The sequence below is a fragment of the Juglans regia genome, chromosome 13 (assembly GCF_001411555.2).
Source record: "Juglans regia cultivar Chandler chromosome 13, Walnut 2.0, whole genome shotgun sequence".
NCBI classification, from domain to species: Eukaryota; Viridiplantae; Streptophyta; class Magnoliopsida; order Fagales; family Juglandaceae; genus Juglans; species Juglans regia.
In genome coordinates, this window is record NC_049913.1 from 1,086,076 (window position 1) to 1,107,274 (window position 21,199).

The following is a 21,199-nucleotide window of genomic DNA, read 5'->3' on the forward strand; positions in this document are numbered from 1 at the left end:
TTTTTTAACCATATTTGAGCACTAAAGATTAGATATTGAAGTCTGAGGAAGAACTTCAGTGGCCCTGGATCAGGAAATATAAGTACAACCGATTAGATTCTGACGTGTGTTGGAGATATCGATGAAGTTCGGTTCAAACAACTAGACGGCCTCATGAATTCAGACCACAAACTATTAGTGGTTCCCGGACAACCAATTTTACAAGCATACTTTTCTACAGAAGAGATACCAATCTGCATCACAGAAAATGCAGCAGCCTTTGATTGAACAAACTCATTACAAACTTGTTTCGTGAGGGAATTTGGTTTCTCCCTATTTCTTTTATGTTTCGGGACAAAGGACTGAACTCTGCTGCTTGTCAAAAGAGACAACGTCGCCTTTAAAGTTCCACCTTTAGACGTAATAAATTACATGGATAAAGGAATACTGTAAACCTTCACGGAAAAGGATATATTGATGACATGTTTCGTAAACCTTGGCTAAGTTCCAGCAACCTAGGCCGGGATCCTGCTATCTGCAACACAGAGATAAAGGTGGGCTCGGTGGTGGTCTGGAGAGTTTTCGATGTCAAAGTCAATCTTTCTTTCTTGGAGAATTATCTAAGAATTAGAAAGTCCAGAAAAGACATTCGTATATGAAGTCTAACTTTTATAGAGGTATAAGGGAAAATTTTATACCTTGTGTTAAGGGTCAGCGTTACGCCCATAGTTGATAGGCCACAGTATATAATACGATGTGGCTTCTAAGGAGGCATCTCGACCGGAGATGATCAGTGCAATCACTTTCCATCTACATCGTCAGGAATGAAGGATTGTCCATTATCTCTGATCACTTGCCAGCTTAGATATTTAAATGCTAGGAGGTGTCAGGGTTAGCGTGTCCCATCTATCCCCTTGACTTGTTTCTCGCGCGAGGCCCCTTTCCTTTAGTGCAGCTCATGGGTCGGATTTTGTTAGTGATTCCTGAGCCCATAGGAGGGGAGCGATTCAAATCGAAATGGACTTCAACTTCTTGTCCAGACCCAACCCAGAGGAGGGGATGGGAATATCCCCTACAGGATGCATAAGGGCAAAACTGGTCCACCTAATAAGTGGAGATCATCGCCACAACAATTTTGTCATCAAGACTACCAACTTGAGCATTGGTCCTAAAATATTTCACGGATATCTATCATCCACAAAGTGCCCCGTTCTGATATGTTTGACTAAGGTTGCAGCCAATTTGCAAGTTCAAACTAGTGGCTTAGCTTTCCCCAGTTTCCAGATAACAGATCAGAACCATTAGCAAAGAGGTTCGACTTCCCAGACACCATTGTTTAGATAATTTTCAGTAGCATGATGATCTGGTACTGTAGAGGTCCAAGATTCAAACAGAACTTGCGCATCTTTTGTCTTCGTGCATCTTCTTTGTCAAAAGAATGGTCAGAGAACTCCCAGAGAAGATCTCCTTTTTTTCAAGTCGTACAGTAATTCCACTCCATCAAATCTTTCACTTTACTTTTCCCGAATGCTCTCTTTTTTCTTCCACTTCAGAGTCACATGGTGTTGTTTTCTTTCACAGAAGTCGTTAAAGTAGTAGAGCTGCAATAATTACACGCCAATGAATGGGAATGGGGAAATTCACAAGCCTGGCCTTGTAAAGCTGGATGGAACTTGACTCTTGACCCGCACAAGTAGAGCTGGAAAAACCTGTAAATTTGGAAAAATAATTATAGAAATATATACTTGATTTCAAAGTACGCTACGCCTTATATAATTATTATAAATTTTTATATTTTTATATAAAATAAAATAAATAATTTAATTTTTATAAAATTTAAAATAAAAATAATATTAAAAAAATATAACTCGACGTATTGTGATGCAGTATTCTGTTCAAATCGCAAGACGTAATAACTTGGACGCATTTTCCTGATCGAAATATACCTCAATCGTTAGGTTGTGTTTGGATGTTGAAGTAAGTTTAATTGAGTTGAGTTGAGATGATAAAATATTGTTAGAATATTATTTTTTAATATTATTATTATTTTAAAATTTAAAAAAATTAAATTGTTTATTATATTTTGTGTTGAAATTTGAAAAAGTTGTAATGATGAGTTGAGATGAATTGAGAGATGTTAAAGAACCAAAGATTACTAAACCCCTGAAGGAGCGAGGGTTTTCCCCTTTTTTTTTTTTTTTTTTCTTGGAGTTGAAACTTGGGATGTCACGGGCGAAAAAAGATACTTGCTTGCGTGTTTTTGACGCCGTGAACCGAAAATTGAAGAATCTCATCTCGTGTCAAAAGAGAATCAATCCCATACTGGGCCTCGTTACATACAAAGGAAAGTAGCACAACAGATCCAGTTTGCCCAAATGCAAGAGGGGGACAAGTATAAGCCCACCAGCTTGAAGGCCTACCTATGATATATCCACGGATCCACAAAACAGCTCTGCAATGGCGGTATAGTTACCCTTTCTCTCGCAAGTCCCAACTCCATTACTGCTCTAGTATATTTATTTATTTATATATCTCTGTCGACGCCTCTCTCGGCTCCACCCTCCCTTTTCTCAAAGACTCGTCTTCAACTATGCAAACGCTACTACTGCCGGTGACGGCGGTGTCGGTGGGATCATCTTCCACTTCTCGCCTCCCCCGACGAGCATTTCCCGCCCGCCAAGTCTCTAATTTTGCTCTTCCGCTTCTAAATCCCCACTCTGCTTCCTCCAAAACCTTCCGACCTCTTTCTTTTCCTGCGCCTTCTTATGCCGCTCCCAACCACAGGCGACCAAATCTCTCATTCACTGTTAAGGCTTCTGAAATTTCATCTCAGAACGGTGAGGCCGAAAAGGAAAAGCTCGCTCAGGTTCTCTTTCTTTCTTCCTGGATTTTCTTATCAACACTAAAGTTTAACTGTGCGCAGTTTGGTAGCTCAGAAAATGTATCAATATAAATTTCTTTTAATCATTCATTTTATATCATTTAGATTTTTTATTTTCTTTTAACTTTCTTTGGGTAATGTGTAATTGTACTTGCATAAACAATCCTTGTTTTGAGAAGTAGGGTTTTATAAATGTCAGTAAATCAGAATCAATAAATTTCAGTAGATAATCTGACCTGCAGGATTTTTTCTACCATGTTTAAATTACGTTTGATGGGAAGATGAAGTAACTTGCATGATGTTGTAGGTGGCAAAAAGGTTGGAGAACACTTCAAGGCAGTTTAAGAGATTTGGCACCATAGGCTTTTGGGCACAGCTTGTGTCCACTGTTGTGGCTGCTGTGATTCTTTCGTTTTCAATAGTTGTTACCGGGAAGGTCTCGTCGCCGGCTACTTTTTATGCCACCGCTGCTGGCATTGCGGCAGCGTTCATTTCCGTTTTTTGGTCATTTGGGTATATTCGGCTTTCTGATAAGCTTAGAAGAACTGCCAATGAGCCTTCAAAGGTAAGTATTCATATTTTAGTTTTATTACGGTGTCATTGCCCTACATCACTACATGTGTTTTCACTAGAATATTTGAAGTGAACGAGTGTATTGCCATCAGGTGTGAAAATGAATAGATTCCTAACAATTGTATAAGTTTTGCTGGACTTTGTTACGTCGCCGACGGTGCTGTTTTTGGATGAATGCCACCCACTTTACATTGATAAAATCGACTGGATATTCATGTGTTTGATGATGCATTTGTATAAAGATCATGCAATTTCTTTGAATCTATCTTTGCAAGTAAATTTACCCATTTAATCTGTTATTCTGTGAATTAAATTCTGCTGAAGTTTTTCTCCAATAGCTATGAACAGATTGCTCCTGTTTTTTTATTCTTCCTTCAATTCATTCTAGCAAATTAAAACCTTGATTCAGCTTTGATCGATGATTGTTACCTAGTTTTGCCTCCCATCGAGTGAATAGAGCATATGCTTTAGTATTTTACCCGTAAGACTCCTAGGTTTCTGTGTCGTATTAATTGCTTGCGGTTTTCAGGCTCCTCCCCGTGCAAACGTTGTGAAAAGCTTACAAAATGGCATAATAGTAAACCTACTTGGATTGGGTGCTGCCATTCTTGGTATGCAAGCCACAGTTGGAGTGCTGGTTGCCAAGGCTCTTACCTCTTCAGCAAATCCTTATTACCAGGGAATAGCTCCTGGGTACAGTCCTGTTCTGGCATTGGATGTGTTCCTTGTACAGGTATTGGCTTATTATAACTTTCCAATTCAAAACTAATGAAATTTTGACTTTGAACTTGTCGGAAATACAAAGTAGTCCAGGCTACGTTTGGATGTTGAGATAAGTTGTGAATAGTAGTATGTTGTGGGTCCCATTGAGACGTGTTTAACTTTTTTAAGCTAAGATGAGTTTAACATTTTAGGTTAAAATGTATGACGTAGGTTGAGATGAATTTAACTTTTTTTATAGGAAGTTGAAAAAGTAATGGATCACATCAATGATTGGTTTGAGATGAGTTGAGTTTGGTTCAACAACCAAACACAACCCAATGTACATTGACCTCGTATCCTGAAATGACTGCATTTCTGTGACTTTGGTTTCTATTTGTCATTCTTACCAGCCATAATAGCTCTTTCTGCTGGTGTTGACTTATCCAACACAGTTCTTCCATAATTTCAGAAAGAGGTAGAAACGACTACCCACTTAACACCGTAGAGAAGGTAAAACGTTAAAATAGTAATTCAAATAGACATGTATGGACTGAAAGCATAGAAAATGTCTTGCCTCTAGAAGAGAAGAAATGAGGGGGACTGTAAATAATCTACATGGATTACCTATTTTCTGCTTTGGATCGGTAAAACTAGCCAGCTTTCTGAGTCGATTGGATGGAAATTTCACATATCAAGATTCTATTTTGAATAGTTTGAGACGTGTGGCTAGTATTGAATGTTTTCATTGTTTACTGTCATCCATTTGCCTCTTTTTGCAGGCATCAGCAAACACCATCCTTTCTCATTTCTTGGGGCTCGTTTTTTCGTTGGGGTTGTTGCGATCAGTGACATTACCACCATCTGAAAGCATTCCAGTTCCTAGGGTCGCATAAGCTCGGTCCTTTGTGCAGCTGGCGTAATTTTCAAATTCAGAGGTGACATTCCGGTTCCTTGAACATTCACTTTTCTGTGCGGTAACTCGGAAGTTGTATGCATTCATATTCCATGATCTTGAAGCCTCTCTTTCCAGATGCATATAATTGGTTACAAAGACTCCAATTTCTGGGAAGAAGTTAAAGCTTCCAAGTGATGGGGTATGACGTTACATAAACTAGGTGGTTCATTTGCAGAGATGATGGCGATCGGAATTGTGCCCCTTCTGCCGGTTTTCTTTCTTTTATTTTATTGTTTTTTGGGTTTTTTTCCTTTTGTTTTTGGGTTTGGAAAGGGGGGGGACGTTGGATTTCAGAATGTGTCTTAGGTCGTTAATAATGACTGCAATGTGGTGCAGCTGTGAAGAGCTAGCAGAATGTGGACACTTTGGGTGATTTTCTGGCACTCATTACTTCTTTGAAAAGAAAAAAAGAAACGAGCCAAATTGTAATAGCTCAAGGATTTTGTATTCTCGAGTTCTCACGCACGGCACTTTTTATAAATACAAAATTCCGAGACTAGTAAATGCAACTTCATCTGAAATGCAACACCCAATTCTTACCTTGCAAAAAAAGTTATGCCATTGAAAGTATGTTGCAGTCTTCAAGAGGTATGCGTCTCATTAATTTTGCTCCCGTTTGCTCTAAGGCCGTCAAGGCTAGGGTGGCACCCCTCTCTTATCATTTATTTGTTCCCAGTGGGAATCACACCACATTTTTCGGACAATTATAATGCTCTTTTCTAGAGATCTACGTTGTGTTTATCTCACCTTGCTGTAGTAGATTGAACAATCCCTTTCACAGTTTGTCAACTTTCGACCTTTCATGACAAATCTTATAATTCAAATTAGATGCAAGTTCGAAATTTAATGAATATCCAATATGACAGAAGGAAGCTTTCGGCCAAGACAACAACTCTCTTCTTTTTATTTTTGGGCTTTCCTTTTTCACTAATTAGTGGGTGAAGGTCAAAGAATGTAAACCCTAATCCACATCCCAAGGGATACGCTAAAAAAATTATATGAACTTAGCAGGACATTCAACACAGACCTTAATTGGAAAACAAACTACTGAGAGAGATCATGCACAAGGCATACCGGGGAATTAAAAATTCCAGCTTTCATAAACAAGCGGCAGCTTTCCCCTCACCATGGAGCAATATTTCATCCAGGGACCAGAGTCGATCAAAACAAAGGTATAACCAACAAGGCAAGTAACTGTAGTCCAAAAACTATCAACTATGTGTGTCCCCAGAGGAGACCAAAAAACAAAAACACAAAACAAAAGAATAAACAATTGAAATACACCCAAAGCTATTAAGCTGCCAGGCCTGCTCCTGATCGATTCTCACGATTACTGGGAGTTTTAACAAAAATCCTGAATATGCTGAGTGGCACTTACTAGAACTGACAGCATCCCAGCAAAACCAATTTCTAAGTTCCTAATCAAACTTTGCCGAACAACTCAATACCCTGCACTAAATGTGAATATATTTTTCAGTATATCTTCAAATGAAAAAAAAAAAAAAAAAACCAAAAACACTAACCACAATCACATAACAATTCCGATTATGTACTAAAACAGAAACTAAAGTATCAATTCGAAAAAATTAGCAAGACAAAATGTGGGAAGGCCTTCAAACGACAAACCAACACTAGGTGACCTTTTATTTTCAGTTAAAGCAGACATGCCTTTAGTTTCAGTTAAATGCAGTCATAGACCACAGAACAAAATGGACACCAAGATAACACCGTATGCTTGTCTTGATGCTCAACAAAACAGCTTGGTGATTTTACTTTTCAGTGTTGACCTGTCTTCTCAGAAGAGTGGGGATTCTGTATGTAAACCAAGTTAATAAAACAACATAGCTGACTCCTTGAAAATCACTGTATCCTTTTTTCTTTTTCTTTTTCCTTTTCTCTCATATTCGAAATTGGAGTTAATGCACCACACATTAAGCGATCAGATACCAAAAATTGAACCTGGAGTATTTCTATCTTTTTATAAAACCATAGGTTCCTAGGAGGTGGTAGAAAACACAATGAATATGGGAATCTAGATGATATACTTAAGGATGTCTTCTTACAGGTGATTTTATATATCTATTAAGATCTTAGCAACTAATGTATTCCTCAAAGGAGACAGCAAAAAACATGGCAAACTATTTCAATCCATGATGTTGTAACTTGTAACTCTATCTACGCATAAAATTCTTAAAATTGTTGCAACTATGTTAATGAACGGTACAAATATATATATATATATTTTATAAGTAAATATATATATTTATAAGTAAGAAGTTTATTAAATCACGTAATTAGGCATAACCCAAATACACAAGAAGTGTACAAAAGAAAGACACCTAATTACAAGCTAACCCTGAAAGTACAGAAGTTATTAAGACTATTCTCATCCATTACAATAACCGAAGCCCAAAGCAACCGAAGCCCATTACATTAAAATTGTTGCAACTATATTAATGAACGGTACAAATATTTTAAAACTAGTCTTGTTACAAGATCATGTGGAAATCACTCAAGCCGTACGTATGTTGCAAAGCAGAATGCAAAATTTACACAAGTCTATGGACGTCAGAGAGAGAGATTATATTTACCTGTTTACCTAGTCTATCTTCTTTTCCTTGTTTAAAACTGGAATCTTTTTCAGAAGGTTATCATCAATTTTCCTATACTGCTTCTGAGAGATTTCGTGCATTATGAACAGCTTTGCATCAATCTTGTCCTGGTACTTGTCATACACGTAAGGAACTGAAAGACTAAGAATAACCCCTGCAGAAATTAAATTATCGATTAAGGAATTCTTTCAATGTTACACATTTGCAAAAGAATAATGGGCAGCAATGCAGCTCACCAATATAGATAAGAGTGAGGAAGTTGACGAGGCTACCAATGAAAGAAATTATCCACAAACTAATAGCAACCTGAAAACCCAAATCCACTTTACACAAATGCAAAGCCATTTGTATTAAGAAAATTATTTAAAAAAATGGGGTCATGGAGTTAATAACACTCAACCTTAAGAAAAAGTTTTAAATTCCGCCTGATCGCAATGTCATGTGCAATTGACAATGCAGGATTAATCCACACTAGGATTGCATCAGAAGCCTTCACAACATACTCCTCAGAGATTTCCATATCAGGAAGGGGAGGCAGAGGCCTGAATCACATAGCATAGAATAATTTTCATTTATCACAAACAAAAATCCATGCAAAATCAAATTTTTGTTCTAGGTAATTCAAGGCCGCCCAGGACAGCATACATAAATAAGAATTGTTCCCCAGGAACTCAAATTCCGTTTTCTCCCCAAAGCTCCATTATATTGATAATCATGTGAGCATATTTTGGGGAACATCCAACAAAATTTATCAATTGCTTTTATCATTCACGTGACTCTCTATGTCCAGTTCAATCAAAGCAGTATCTTTCAGCATTGTTCTTATAAAATTTGATACTAATATCTTCACGGCCTGAACTTGTCATTTTCCTTGGGAGATTTTTCCCGGTAGGAATATCTTCCATTTTAGCAAACAGAACCTTGAAAATTTACAATGAAATCAGCAAAGAAAAATACCTATTGAGTAGTGAAGCAGATTTCCCCCAAAAAAAGAGAATGACAACAAGAAGCAATAGAACATTTGCCACAAATGATAGAAGGTTATAGCCGGCTACTTCAAAGAGGCACCAGAAGGTCGTGGCAGAGATTAGCGTCACAATTCCTCCATACCATTTCTTCCACAGCAGGACATCAGCAACTATCATAACCAAAAACCCAAATCGATATAATTAGTTACGAAATTAGTTAACTGACTAATTGATTGATTGATTGATTGATTTGGTTCATCAATTATTACATATATGAAAGTATACCAAAATTTTGAATTAAAAAGGAGACACGAAAATCAATCAACGAATGGAGATTACGGAATCGATACCATATAGCGCATTCGGCCAACTATCAATGAGAAAGCAATGTGATATAGGAGTAATCGGATTGATGTATGAGCACTATACGTATAACTATACACGTATGGATATGAATACGCTTACGAGGAGTATGTATGAATAAATGCACACACATTCATGAATTCGGAGAAAAAGAGAGGGAACCTGAACCAGCACCGAGAGCCTGATGAACGTCTACCATGACGGGAGTCTTAGGGTTTTCACAGAGCGAGACGGGGAGAGAGAGAGAGAGTGAAATAGGAAAGGGAACAGGGACGAAATAGAAACGCGATGGTGCCGAGGCAAATAATTTTTTTTAGCCGTAGAAAGGTCGAGGATTTCAGACTTGGCCCTCAGGTGTGTTTCCCATTTGCTCGCTGGGCGACTTTGTTAACGCAATCGTTTTATTGTCGTTAGTACTGCGAAGGTTATTACAGCGACTAGTGTATAGTTTCCGCATGCCACAAAATGATTATTGATTCCTCACGCTTCTTCCTTTCTTTTTCACTGGACGTCGCTGCAATATAACAGCTCCTTAATATTAGTAGTGGCGGTATTATTGCATTTCCTACTGTATATGCAGTTTTGGACGGGCATTGATTGAAAAGGATGTTCAAACTACTTTTACTGTCATACAATGCGACGCATGACTAAATTTATTACATAAAATTATTAGATTTTACTAACTTAGCAATTAGCATGACCTTAAGTCATTAAATAATAGATACAATCATACAACTTTTAAAGAATCCTCAATTTATTTAAATATTCGTGACAAATAATTATATTCATCTCTCTTAATTATAATAAATTTCGTGACAAGTAATTTATAGGGAATTCTGATCATAGAATGTAAGGCAGCAAAGTGAAGGTAATTAATTACTCGAGTCAAGTTAAGATAGAGCCTCGTTTTGCGATGATTTGGTGAGCTACACACCAAACTACCAAGCAAGCACATGCATCCGAATCACAGTACTGCAATGTTAATGTAAATTGTAAACCATATCAAAGCGAGCAAAGTGAATGTTAATGTATGCAATGATTTCCCACTCTCCCCTTTATAGCAATCTTAAATAGGAAGACCATTAGACTCTGTTTTTTTAAGAGCAGAAGGTGAACGATTACATCTGGTTGGTGGGATAAAACCACCAGTCAACCACCCGCTCACTCATCTTGTAAGCATTGTTGCTGGTACCAATCCGAGCAACTTCTTACCAAATTACATTTAGGGAAAAAAAAAAGTTTAAGCTTCTGCCATTAAAAAAATAAAGAAAAGAATGGAGACAAGATAATTCATCTCGAGGTAATATGCATGATCTATTAACATGGAACTAGATAGGCATAGGCAGAGTATACCAGTCACTTCATTATGTTCGGCAAAATACACTAAAGTTGCATTTGAAAAAATAGATGGCAAAAATTTTTTTAGTGAGATCAACAATTTCAATTTATCTTGACCTGCGAGTACATACAGTGGAGTTCAGCTTACACAAATGACAGAAAGTATAACGCAGGAACTGAAATCCCAACTAAGGCATGCCCCGTAGCCGTAGTCCCTTCTACTTGAAGATGCTTCCTTAAAACCTTAACCCGCTACTAGAAGATAAGACTTTGGTAGAAGCTTGTTCATTCATTTTGCTGCCTCCTCGCCATCATCGGAGTCCCCTTCATCGCCTGAAGAGTCTTCTTTATGATGCCCTTCTCCCCCTTCATTCAGTTTACTTTTTTTCTCCTTTTTCCTTTGCCTTTTCTTTTGACGTTTCAAACGCTTCTTTGCAGTCCGTTCCTCAGCAGCTTTCATTCTTTCCTCCCTTCTCATATGGAATTCTGCCACTTCCTTCCTTCTCTGGTAGTCAGCATCCATCCTAGAAATCCGATCTTGTTCTTTTCGTCTCATTTGGCGATACTGTTGTAACAACAATTTGATAGAAAATGAGATATGAAATATGTAAATACAATCTACCAGCAAGCTTGAACTAGTCATAACGACTCATGGATCCACGTCATGCAAAATGTAAGCATCCAACTTTTAAAAAAAAAAAAAATTCTGAGAAAATAACAATATCAGCATGTTTTAAATTAATTCATCATTGAACAAAAAGTAATGATGGACAGAATACAGTTCAAATGCAATTGAAAGTGCCAGTAATAAAATAACAGGGTTCGACTCTACATGAAAGATGGCAAGATATTCTTCTTCTTTTTCCCCTCTTAGACATATCCATTCTTTGGTACCTCCTACTCATTCTGAACGCTTGCTTGAAGATATATAGAGGTAACCTTTAAAAATAAAGTTAACCAGGTAACAGGGAACCTAATTCCTCATTGATGCTTTAGAGAGAGAGAGAGAGAGAGAGAGAAAGAGAGAGAGAGAGAAACTTATTGCAAAATGAAAATGTGCCTACTTGATTGAATGTGCTCTCACACCACCCTCATCACTTGAGTCGAAGCCCAAGGCCTCAAAATTGTGTGCTAATTTCCAATGCTTAAAAGACAAGGCAAACTCGTCAATATATTGTGCAACGTCAAAAATGCATTTAGCCAATTGGTTAGGTTAAGCATTAAGGACTAGTTTGGATTCAGAGATGAGATGAGATGGTTATAGATGAAAGTTGAATTGTTTATTAAATTTTATGTGTAAATTTGGGAAAGTTGTAATGATGAGATGAGATGAAACACTTTCTGAATCCAAACGGGGCCTAAGAATCCTATGGAATAATGTGGCACTCTAGTTTTCTAACGCACTCTCTATGGTTTACAAAACCAGTTCGTCACACACAATTTGGTATATTGATAAACAAGCAATTATGTTGTTATTAATACTCTTAATATACTGGGTTTAGTATACTTTAATTGTTAAGAAGAGTATTAAACAGATAAGAGTACGGTAACTGCACTTATGGACTGTGAAATGACCAATTACCCTTTAAGAGAATGAATATGGGCTCAGGTTATTGGACTTAAGTCTAATCTAACTAGAGAAATCTGTTGCAGGAGGAAAGCCCACGAAAGTGAACCCAAGAAGAGAAAAAAAAAAGAGGAAGACTTCGGGGCAGAATAATCGAGAAGCAGAAAAGAGAGAAAGAGGGGAGAAATGGTTACGGGAGAATGATGGGAAGGCATCGATCGGTAGCAAGGAAAGAGAGTAAGGGCAGAGATTCATGCATAAAAGGAGAGGTCGATGCCAGAAAGGAGGAGGCAGTTAGGATACGATTTCATTTTGTTCTGTTTTTACATTCCAGAAGCTTTCGAGATTTTCTAGGGTTTTTCATTTTGGTGAGATATGTTGTTGATGATGGTAAACTTAGGCTAATTCCAAAGCCTGGGTTGCGGTAAAGCTTTCATTTGCTCCCTATGTTTGCTGAATTTCTGTAGTTCTTGATTTATACACTTCATTCTACTAGAAATCAAATTCTGGAAATGGGTTTCTGTTGGACCCTCTCATTCTTATTCTTGTTCTGTTGTCAACACTAGGCACAGCAGAACCTTGAATCAATCAAGGTGTCTCTCAGCCGAGTGATAAAGTAAATTTGGTTGATGATTAGTGATGCATTCTTACAGGGTCTTGGTACATGATCTCTGAGTTTATGTTCTTCAAATTGCATTTCGTTAATACCTTGATTGGACTAACAAAAGATGAGTAGCACCCAGAAATTTTTGTGATGTGTGGAGTCAAAAGAAACTCTAAAACCGCAACCCAGGTGTTTGTCAAATTGCTTCTATTAATTCTGCAATTTTCAATTATTCCATTAACTTTCTGTTTGCAACTTGTTGAAGTTAAAGTTACAGTTTGTTAAAAGTTGAACATTTTAATTTCTTGAGTTTTAAACTTTCCTGGTTCGGACCATCTTTCCAAAATTTTCCAAATCCAAAATCCTCTGAAGTTCAACCATCATTTCAATGGCAACAGATCCTTCTTTGTAAATAAACCATTTCTTGGTTCATTTTTCTATTTTCTTACAATACTCACTTTCTCACTGATTATTCACTCAACTTCTTTCAAATCTGAATTTCTACAATCGTAATTAATCAAATTGCTCGAGTCCCTCTTGTCCCTGTGGAGATGAGTCATGACCTTGGGTGCTACCTTTTATTACAACTAATCTACTTCTACACTTGGGAGTAATAAATTGGAAGCCATCATATACCCTCCTCATAATCCTAAAATCTTAATGCATACTCTCTACCTCCGTATATGCATTCAAATAAATTCAATGACAAAGCAATTCGATGCACCAATCCCCCAAAATCACAAATATATAACATGTGAATAAGTTAATTTAGCACATGAACTTCCAGTGTCGGGTTTTTAAGAATAACTGTAAATTTTGAAAATTTTACCTGGTGAAAGTCGCCAGAGCCAGAGCCGGCGGAGCTACCGGACGTGTTGCTGACGCGGACAGGAACGTTCTCGAGGATCCGCCGAAGCTTAATCTCCAGGTCCTCCTCTTCCTCCTTGAAAACAGGCGGCGTGTACTCAACGAGCGCGTTCGACCCAGTTGCAAGCTCCGACTTGTCCGCCGCCGCAGCAACCACCTGAAGCTCTCTGGGTCTGCCCGTCGACATCTTCGCCGTTCTAAAAAAAAAACCCTAATTTCTTTTCTGAACCAACCCAAACTTCAATATCGGAAATTTTGTATGACTAATGGACGAAGAATTTACTATTTAGATTGGGGTTTTGGTTGTTCTTGAGGGAAGGTTTGACGTTGAATGTGAATTCAGCGCTACTTGGTGATTCGAAAGCCTGACGAGTAATTGTTTCCACTCGGGGACTGTAAGAAGAATAAGCCCTAGTTTGTTCACACAAATATTTTCTATGTCTCGTCGTATTATCATTATATTTATTTTAAATTTTTATATTAAATATAATAAAAATTTTCATTTTTTCAAAATTTTAAATTAAAATTTATATTATCATATTTTAATAATATTTTATTTAACTTTGATTTTATCTTATTTTAACTGTATAATCAAATAAAATCTAATTCTATTCAGCAGATTCCACGCATCATATTTCTTTTGAACCGTGCTACAGCCCCCGCTCCTCTCCCTCGATTCCACGCATCATATTTCTTTTGAACCGTGCTACAGCCCCCCCTCCCTCTCCCTCTCTCAGTCCCGCTCAGTGTAAAATGTAATGTTTTTTTATTTTACTTTTTTATACATGTATTTTTTTAACACTATAAAATATTTTTAAAAAAAATAAAAAAATTATAATATCATTAAAAAATACTTACTTAATCATTAAGTAAAAAAATATATATAAAAAAAATAAAAAAAAATATAGCGGGACCGGGAGTGGTGAGAGTAGCATTATTCTATTTCTTTTTATTTTATTTTTTGTATAAATAATGAGTATAATAATTTAATTAATTTAATAAAAATAATTATAAAATAAAACAAAACAAAATAAAAATTTTAAAATATATATAACGTGTTGTGTGAGATGTTAATTAGCATAACCCCTATAAGAATGACAGTTAATAATTGAAAACTCTACTCTATACACCACGTACCTCTAACTAATTACATGAACACGCCTCAATACTTTTAAGAGACTCATCTCAAGTCTCTTAATCAGTGTAAGAAAATTTTTATTAAGAAATCTTATACCATACATTTATTAAGAAAAAAAAAATAAAAACTACAAATCTAGTATGTAATGTAGAGATAGTAAATAAAATAACTCTTAATGTAAATAATGACCCATTGTTTAACGTAATTTACAAAGACCGCTATATTTTGGTCTTGTAGGGGAGTATGAATAGTATTAATTGAATATCCTTACCTTACATACAATTCAAATGTGATATATTTTATAAATCAAATCATGCTACGTAAATAATATGTGATGTAAAGACTTTTAAATATAATTAATAGGTGTTGTGCATGCCAATAATTTGATGGCCTCATAGCATATAGTCCAGTTCTTTAAATAGAAAATTTAGATTGGAACCCCCATCCCGATAAAAAAGAAGAAGTTATCGTGCATGGTATAATTACATGGTTATTGTTTATTCCTATTAAGCCATTTCAGGACAATAACAAAAAATAAACAAATAAATAAATAATGAAGGGAACGTGTGATCACTGATTAGTGATTAGCAATAGAGCCCATAATTAAAACGAGGATTATCGAGGATATGTAAGGCCCTTCCAAAATCTGTTTTTTTTACCAAAATAACGTAATATTATATATATATATATATTTTTTTTTATGGATAAAATATATGAATGAAATCTATGATTATCATGGACCTGGATACCATTTTTCATACATTGTAATTGGATCATGGATACGTTAAAATCGCGCTTAAACTTTGGAGTTTTTTGTTTTTTTTATGGATTAAACTTTGGAGTTTGGGTACGTTTGGGTGTTGAAAAGTGTTGACAAGTGTTGAGAATGTTTGTGAATAGTTAGGAGTAGAGATTGAAGTGAGTTTGTGGGTCCCATTGAGAGTATTTTGAGTTGTTTGGATGTGTGAAGTATGTTGAGTTGTTGACTTTTAAGTAGGTAGTTGAAAAATGTGTGGGTCCCATAAATATTATAGTGATTTGATTTTTAATAATAAATATTATAATAATTTTATTATAATGATTTTTTAATATTAATAAATATTGTAGTGATTTTATTTTACTTTTATATATAATAATGATAAATATTATAATGATTTTATTATAATGATTTTTTAATATTAATAAATATTGTAGTGATTTTATTTTACTTTTATATATAATAATGATAAATATTATAATGATTTTCTTTTTAATTTATATATAATAATGATAAATATTATAATGATTTTATTTTTAATTTATATATAATAGTGATAAATATTATAATGATTTTATTTATATATATATATAATAGTGATAAATATTATAGTAATGTTATTTTTTATTTATATATTATAGTGATTCTATTTTTAATTTATATATAATAGTGATAAATATTATAATATTTTATTTTTTATTTATATATAATAGTGATTTTATTTTTATTTATATATTTTAGTGTTTTTATTTTTTATTTATATATAATAGAGATAAATATTATAATGATTTTATTTTTTATTTATATATTATAGTGATTTTATTTTTTATTTATATATTATAATGATTTTATTTTTTATTTATATTTAATAGTGATTTTATTTTTTATTTATATATAATAGTGATAAATATTTTTTATTTATATATTATAGTTATTTTATTATAGTGATTTTATTTTTTATTTATATATTATAGTGATTTTATTTTTTATTTATATATTATAATGATTTTATTTTTTATTTATATTTAATATTGATAAATATTATAGTGATTTTATTTTTAATTTATATATTATAGTGATTTTATTTTTTATTTATATATTATAATGATTTTATTTTTTATTTATATTTAATAATAATAAATATTATAGTGATTTTATTTTTTATTTATATATTATAGTGATTTTATTTTTTATTTATTATATATTATAGTGATTTTAGTTTTTATTTATATATTATAGTGATTTTATTTTTTATTTATATTTAATAGTGATAAATATTATAGTGATTTTATTTTTTATTTATATATTATATTGATTTTATTTTTTATTTATATATTATAGTGATTTTATTTTTTATTTATATTTAATAATTATAAATATTATAGTGATTTTATTTTTTATTTATATATTATAGTGATTTTGTTTTTTATTTATATATTATAGTGATTTTATTTTTTATTTATATATTATAGCGATTTTATTTTTTATTATAGCGATTTTATTTTTTATTTATATGTAATAGTGATAAGTACTATAGAATGTTTGTGAATAGTTATGAGTAGAGATTGAAGTGGGTTTGTGGGTCCTATTGATAGTATTTTAAGTTGTTTGGCATGTGAAGTATTTTCAAAAGTACGAGAATACTTAGAAAGTGTTGAGGAACTTTTGGTACCCAAACATAGCCTGAATGCATTAATTGGAAACATCAATAAAATAATTGATTTAAAAGTATAATTGTTGGATTTTCATTTGGTTAAAAACCCGCAATCCTTACTGCTGTTATGGACATCATTTATAAAAAATTGACAAAATTTCCATCTTAAAGAAGGCGAAAGCAACAAACTCCTATAAGTTGATGTTATTTGCGCTAAATAACCAATGATTTTGGTTAATTCAAAAAAAAAAAAAAAAAAAACCAACGATTTTGGTTTGGTTGTTTAAAAATTAACAAGAATAGAAAATGACAAAATAGCAACTTATTTATTACTTTTATACAACTTATCAATCCTAGTCACTTCTACACGCTTATCTTGTCATATTGTTAAAACACTTAAAAGTACCGTTTAAATAATGATATAAGATGATTTTAGATAAAAATTAAATAAAATATTATTATTATCTTAAAATTTAAAAAAATTAAATTGTTAATTATATTTTATATAAAATTTTAAAAAAATTATAATGATGAGATGAAACGGAAGAAAAATACTTTTGTATCCAAACCAACTTATATAATTGTTACTTTTTAATGATATGGTACGAAGCTATACATATCTGTATTTAAAGAATGATTATCTCTATATTACTTATTCATTTAGGATAAACAAAAAACGAGGTATATTAATTATTTTACATTATGGTTGATACTTAATAGATATTTATTTATTCCCTTGTAATGAGATATTATTGATGTTTGCATCTCGCGATCATCTAATAATTATTATTGATAAAGATTATTAGTTAGCTTTTTCCTAGAAATCCAAATTCAAAATTTGAACGGAAGCATAGATAAGGAAATTATCCCTTGGCTGCGTTTCATTTTTTTATATATTTTCTTTAAATTATAATGATTTTGTTAGTGCCGTTGCAACATACCAGCAATTAGAGAAAAATCCTCACTATTTATTATTATTATTTTTTTTTGGGAAGACAACTTCCTCACTATTTTGCACTCGGTTGTTGTTTCCGAACTGGAATATCTTACGTAGAGCAAACGATTACGTACTTTGGGAAGTGGAGTCGGTTTTGGGAGTTCATAATAGGTGGTGAGTGACCGCCTCGTGTCGGTGGACAGGCCCGTTGGGGTGTCCTCTGTGAGGCCAGTATTACAGCCTGGACTGACAGCTTGTCAGTAATGATCCGTTCTCCAATTCTGCGACCGTTCTTGTCGTTTTAGACACGTCGTCACTTCCGTGCGCCCCAAAAAAACCTCAAAAAAGACAAAATATCAAAGTGACCAAACTAACATTCCCCTTCCGTAAATGCCACCCAGCCTGGCCTAGTCAAGCTTATCCTCTGGCTCTCAAATTCTCTCCTAACTCACCCCCTGTTATCGTGATATTTTCCCCATTCAAGAACGAGAACTTACTTCACTCCATCCCCTTTCAACTTTCAAGTAACTTCCATAACAGGAGGTGTCAAATTAGGAAACCAACCAACAGCCGCTCCCCCTCGATAAATTCCATACCGCGCCGAGATTTTAGTGAGGATTCTCAGAAATCCACGAGCCTACGTGGCGACGCGTGGTAGTTAATACAGCTGTATACTAGTGCAACCGGTAACCATGCACTACCGGTTCGCGTAACGCCTATTACCTGAATCCGTTAAACGGCTGCATCAGTTACCCTAACCCTCTCTTTATAAACCTCTCGAACTCCCTTCCTACCTCGCTGCATAGAGGTCCCAGACTTCTCTCTCCTCACCTCATCTACCAGTGAAAAATTTCACGCTCTTTTTTTTCCCTTCGATTATACATATATATGGCTAGGGTTTTTGATAAATAGATCGAGGTTTCACGGCTATGGAGGCGTCACAGAGAGACATAGATCGGGTCAAGGGTCCGTGGAGCCCCGAGGAGGATGAGATGTTGCGGAAGCTAGTGCAGAGCCAGGGGGCTCGGAGCTGGTCTGTGATTAGCAAGGCGATCGCGGGGCGGTCAGGCAAGTCGTGCCGGCTTCGTTGGTGCAACCAACTTTCACCGGAGGTGGAGCACCGGCCCTTCACGCTAGAGGAGGACCAGATCATTGTTAAGGCCCACGCTAAGTACGGCAACAAGTGGGCCACCATCGCCAGGCTGCTCAACGGCCGTACGGACAACGCGATCAAGAACCACTGGAACTCTACACTGAAGAGGAAATACTCAATGATGAGCGATGACACCACCGCCACCACTACAGAAGAAACTCTATCACGACCGCACAAGAAATCTGCGGGACCGCCTCCTCTTGTGACGGTTTCTAGTCGACATTACAGTGCAGGTAGCCCATCTGGATCCGACGTTAGCGATTCGAGTCTCCCTGCAATATCCACCTCGCACGTTATTCGGCCTGGAGCGAGAAGTTGCGCGATTCCCACTCCTTCCCACAGGGACGAGTCACCACCGATTCATAACCAAAACAAGGAAGACAACCGGGACAAGAATATCGAGCCGTCGACTCTTCTCAGTCTGTCCCTGCCTGGGACCGAGTCCTACGAGTTTCGTAGTGTCCGTGACTCGCCGCCTCGCCGAGAATATAGGAAAAGTAATTCACCATCAGTAGTGCCCGATAATAAATACAGTACAAAGACGTTTCCGCCAGATTTAGTGTCTGTGATGCAGGATATGATTAGAACGGAAGTGAGGAGTTACATGGCCAGGCTTGAACTTTGAACATAGTACTGAAGGCGTTAAAGCAGAGAAAGAAAAAGGGTAAGAAAAAAGGAGATACAGAATAGGAATTAAAGTTTATAGGATGTGGGTTGGCAACTGGCTAAACAGATAGAAACGACCTTTTGTTTCTCTGTCGTTTATTTTTGCCTAATTTGTCTTTCATAATCCGAAAAAGGTATTTTTGAGGCTGCTGTGTACAGAAATTAGATGAAAGAAAGAAAGAAAGAAAGTGTGATCATGGAGATAGATCTTGGGAGGGTTTTTTTATATTTAGTTTTGCCGCGGAGGATGGCATTATTATGCAAAATTAGCCTTTAAAGCGTCGAGTTTTTCATTCTTCTTGGAGGTGGCCGTGCTGTACGTTTTGTACTAAAATCGTGCCAATGTTAAGAGCAAAAAATATGGCTAATTTTTTATTATTAAATCAGCAGTATTGTACTAGTTAAATGCTTTCAAGTAAGATTTCGAGTTATAGTAGTAAATCTATTGCAAAAGTTATATTTGGAAAGTCACTGCTTGCCAACCAAAAATATATTTTATTAAAAAATAATCTTATAAAAAAATGATTCAATTTTCAGTGTAAACCCAAAGTTTGATATTCTCCATTGTTTTACCTTTAGTGTGAGCAGGAACTTTTTACTTTTTAATTATTTGGGGTCGAATTTTAAGTTTTCTTGTGTTTGCTATTTGATATATACATATATATTTTTTTAATTTGACCACATAATCGATTAAATTAATGTTTGGTTAGTAAAATGTGTTTGTTGGATAATTAAGTTAGAAAAAAATAGATGTCAAACAATAATTAACATATGGTTAGTATAATTATAAAATTTGAAAAAAAAATTATTATTAAAAAGTAATATTTAATTATTGTTTTAGCTAATGGATGAATAATTTAATGTGGAGTTATATCTTAAATAACAAAGGCAAAAGGTAAATTAATGTGGTTTTAGGTAAATTTTGATTTTAATTTTGATTTTGGCTTGTTCATTATTACACTACGGGATCTTTCTCGGCGTTTTAGGTCAATAAGAGCATTAAGCTTATTGACGTTGTTTCGACTTTCAATGCTCTTATTGGCAAAATGACCTTTTTGTCCCTTCCAAGTAGGAAACAAACCTTATGCTATAAGGTCCGGGTAGTTGGAAATTGTTTTAATTGTCTTTTTCTTAAGTGATGGGTTTTCATGGGAACAACATTGAAACAGAACTTAAATGATTTATTTTTTGAGTTTGACTTGGGTCAAATCTTAATTAAAATGATACCAAATAAATGTTAGACACGTGTTTAAGCTGGAGTTTACGTCTAAAGTCGTGCTCTATCAAATCTCATTTAGCATGTTGTTTTGGTGTGAAAAGGCTTATATAAGGTATAGTATGGAGTCAAAACTTAAAAAACTTGGACCATTCTCAATCAGGATAATGGCCATGGCCGGCCCTGTGTGTGACCTTAAATATACCTTCAGTGTCTTCCATCTCTTCCAGTGTTCATCCTTGCTCCATAGCCATAATTATATTGTTTAT

The 21,199-nt window shown here is 34.8% G+C and overlaps 4 protein-coding genes across 6 annotated transcripts; 2 read left to right on the plus strand and 2 right to left on the minus strand.

Moving 5' to 3' along the window:
- Positions 1 to 2,455: 2,455 nt before the first annotated feature.
- On the plus strand, positions 2,456 to 5,599 carry LOC108996368 (protein TIC 21, chloroplastic). Of its 2 annotated transcripts, XM_018972236.2 has the most exons (5): positions 2,456 to 2,845; positions 3,168 to 3,425; positions 3,963 to 4,166; positions 4,915 to 5,070; positions 5,166 to 5,599. In XM_018972236.2, exons 1-4 carry the CDS (start codon positions 2,570 to 2,572, stop codon positions 5,026 to 5,028), a joined length of 852 nt encoding a protein of 283 aa, XP_018827781.1. In that variant the 5' UTR covers positions 2,456 to 2,569; the 3' UTR covers positions 5,029 to 5,070; positions 5,166 to 5,599. The 2 variants fall into 2 exon arrangements, with proteins under 2 accessions (XP_018827781.1, XP_018827780.1); XM_018972235.2 differs by having other exon boundaries at positions 2,457 to 2,845; positions 4,915 to 5,599.
- A 485-nt stretch (positions 5,600 to 6,084) lies between these two features.
- Positions 6,085 to 9,486, minus strand: LOC108996067 (reticulon-like protein B11). Of its 2 annotated transcripts, none has more exons than XM_018971826.2 (6): positions 9,196 to 9,486; positions 8,660 to 8,840; positions 8,103 to 8,244; positions 7,939 to 8,008; positions 7,682 to 7,856; positions 6,085 to 6,544 (listed from the first exon to the last, which is right to left on the minus strand). In XM_018971826.2, the coding sequence occupies exons 1-5, from the start codon at positions 9,230 to 9,232 to the stop codon at positions 7,690 to 7,692; spliced, it is 597 nt and encodes a 198-aa protein (XP_018827371.1). In that variant the 5' UTR covers positions 9,233 to 9,486; the 3' UTR covers positions 6,085 to 6,544; positions 7,682 to 7,689. The 2 variants fall into 2 exon arrangements, with proteins under 2 accessions (XP_018827371.1, XP_018827369.1); XM_018971824.2 differs by having other exon boundaries at positions 6,085 to 6,539; positions 9,196 to 9,485.
- Positions 9,487 to 10,322: 836 nt separating this feature from the next.
- On the minus strand, positions 10,323 to 13,839 carry LOC108996416 (PRKR-interacting protein 1). The gene is made up of 2 exons (XM_018972307.2): positions 13,372 to 13,839; positions 10,323 to 10,936 (listed from the first exon to the last, which is right to left on the minus strand). The coding sequence occupies exons 1-2, from the start codon at positions 13,594 to 13,596 to the stop codon at positions 10,661 to 10,663; spliced, it is 501 nt and encodes a 166-aa protein (XP_018827852.1). The 5' UTR covers positions 13,597 to 13,839; the 3' UTR covers positions 10,323 to 10,660.
- A 4,847-nt stretch (positions 13,840 to 18,686) lies between these two features.
- Positions 18,687 to 20,121, plus strand: LOC108996080 (transcription factor MYB44-like). Its single transcript, XM_018971843.2, has one exon. The coding sequence runs from the start codon at positions 18,825 to 18,827 to the stop codon at positions 19,671 to 19,673; it is 849 nt and encodes a 282-aa protein (XP_018827388.1). The 5' UTR covers positions 18,687 to 18,824; the 3' UTR covers positions 19,674 to 20,121.
- The last annotated feature ends 1,078 nt before the right edge of the window (positions 20,122 to 21,199 follow it).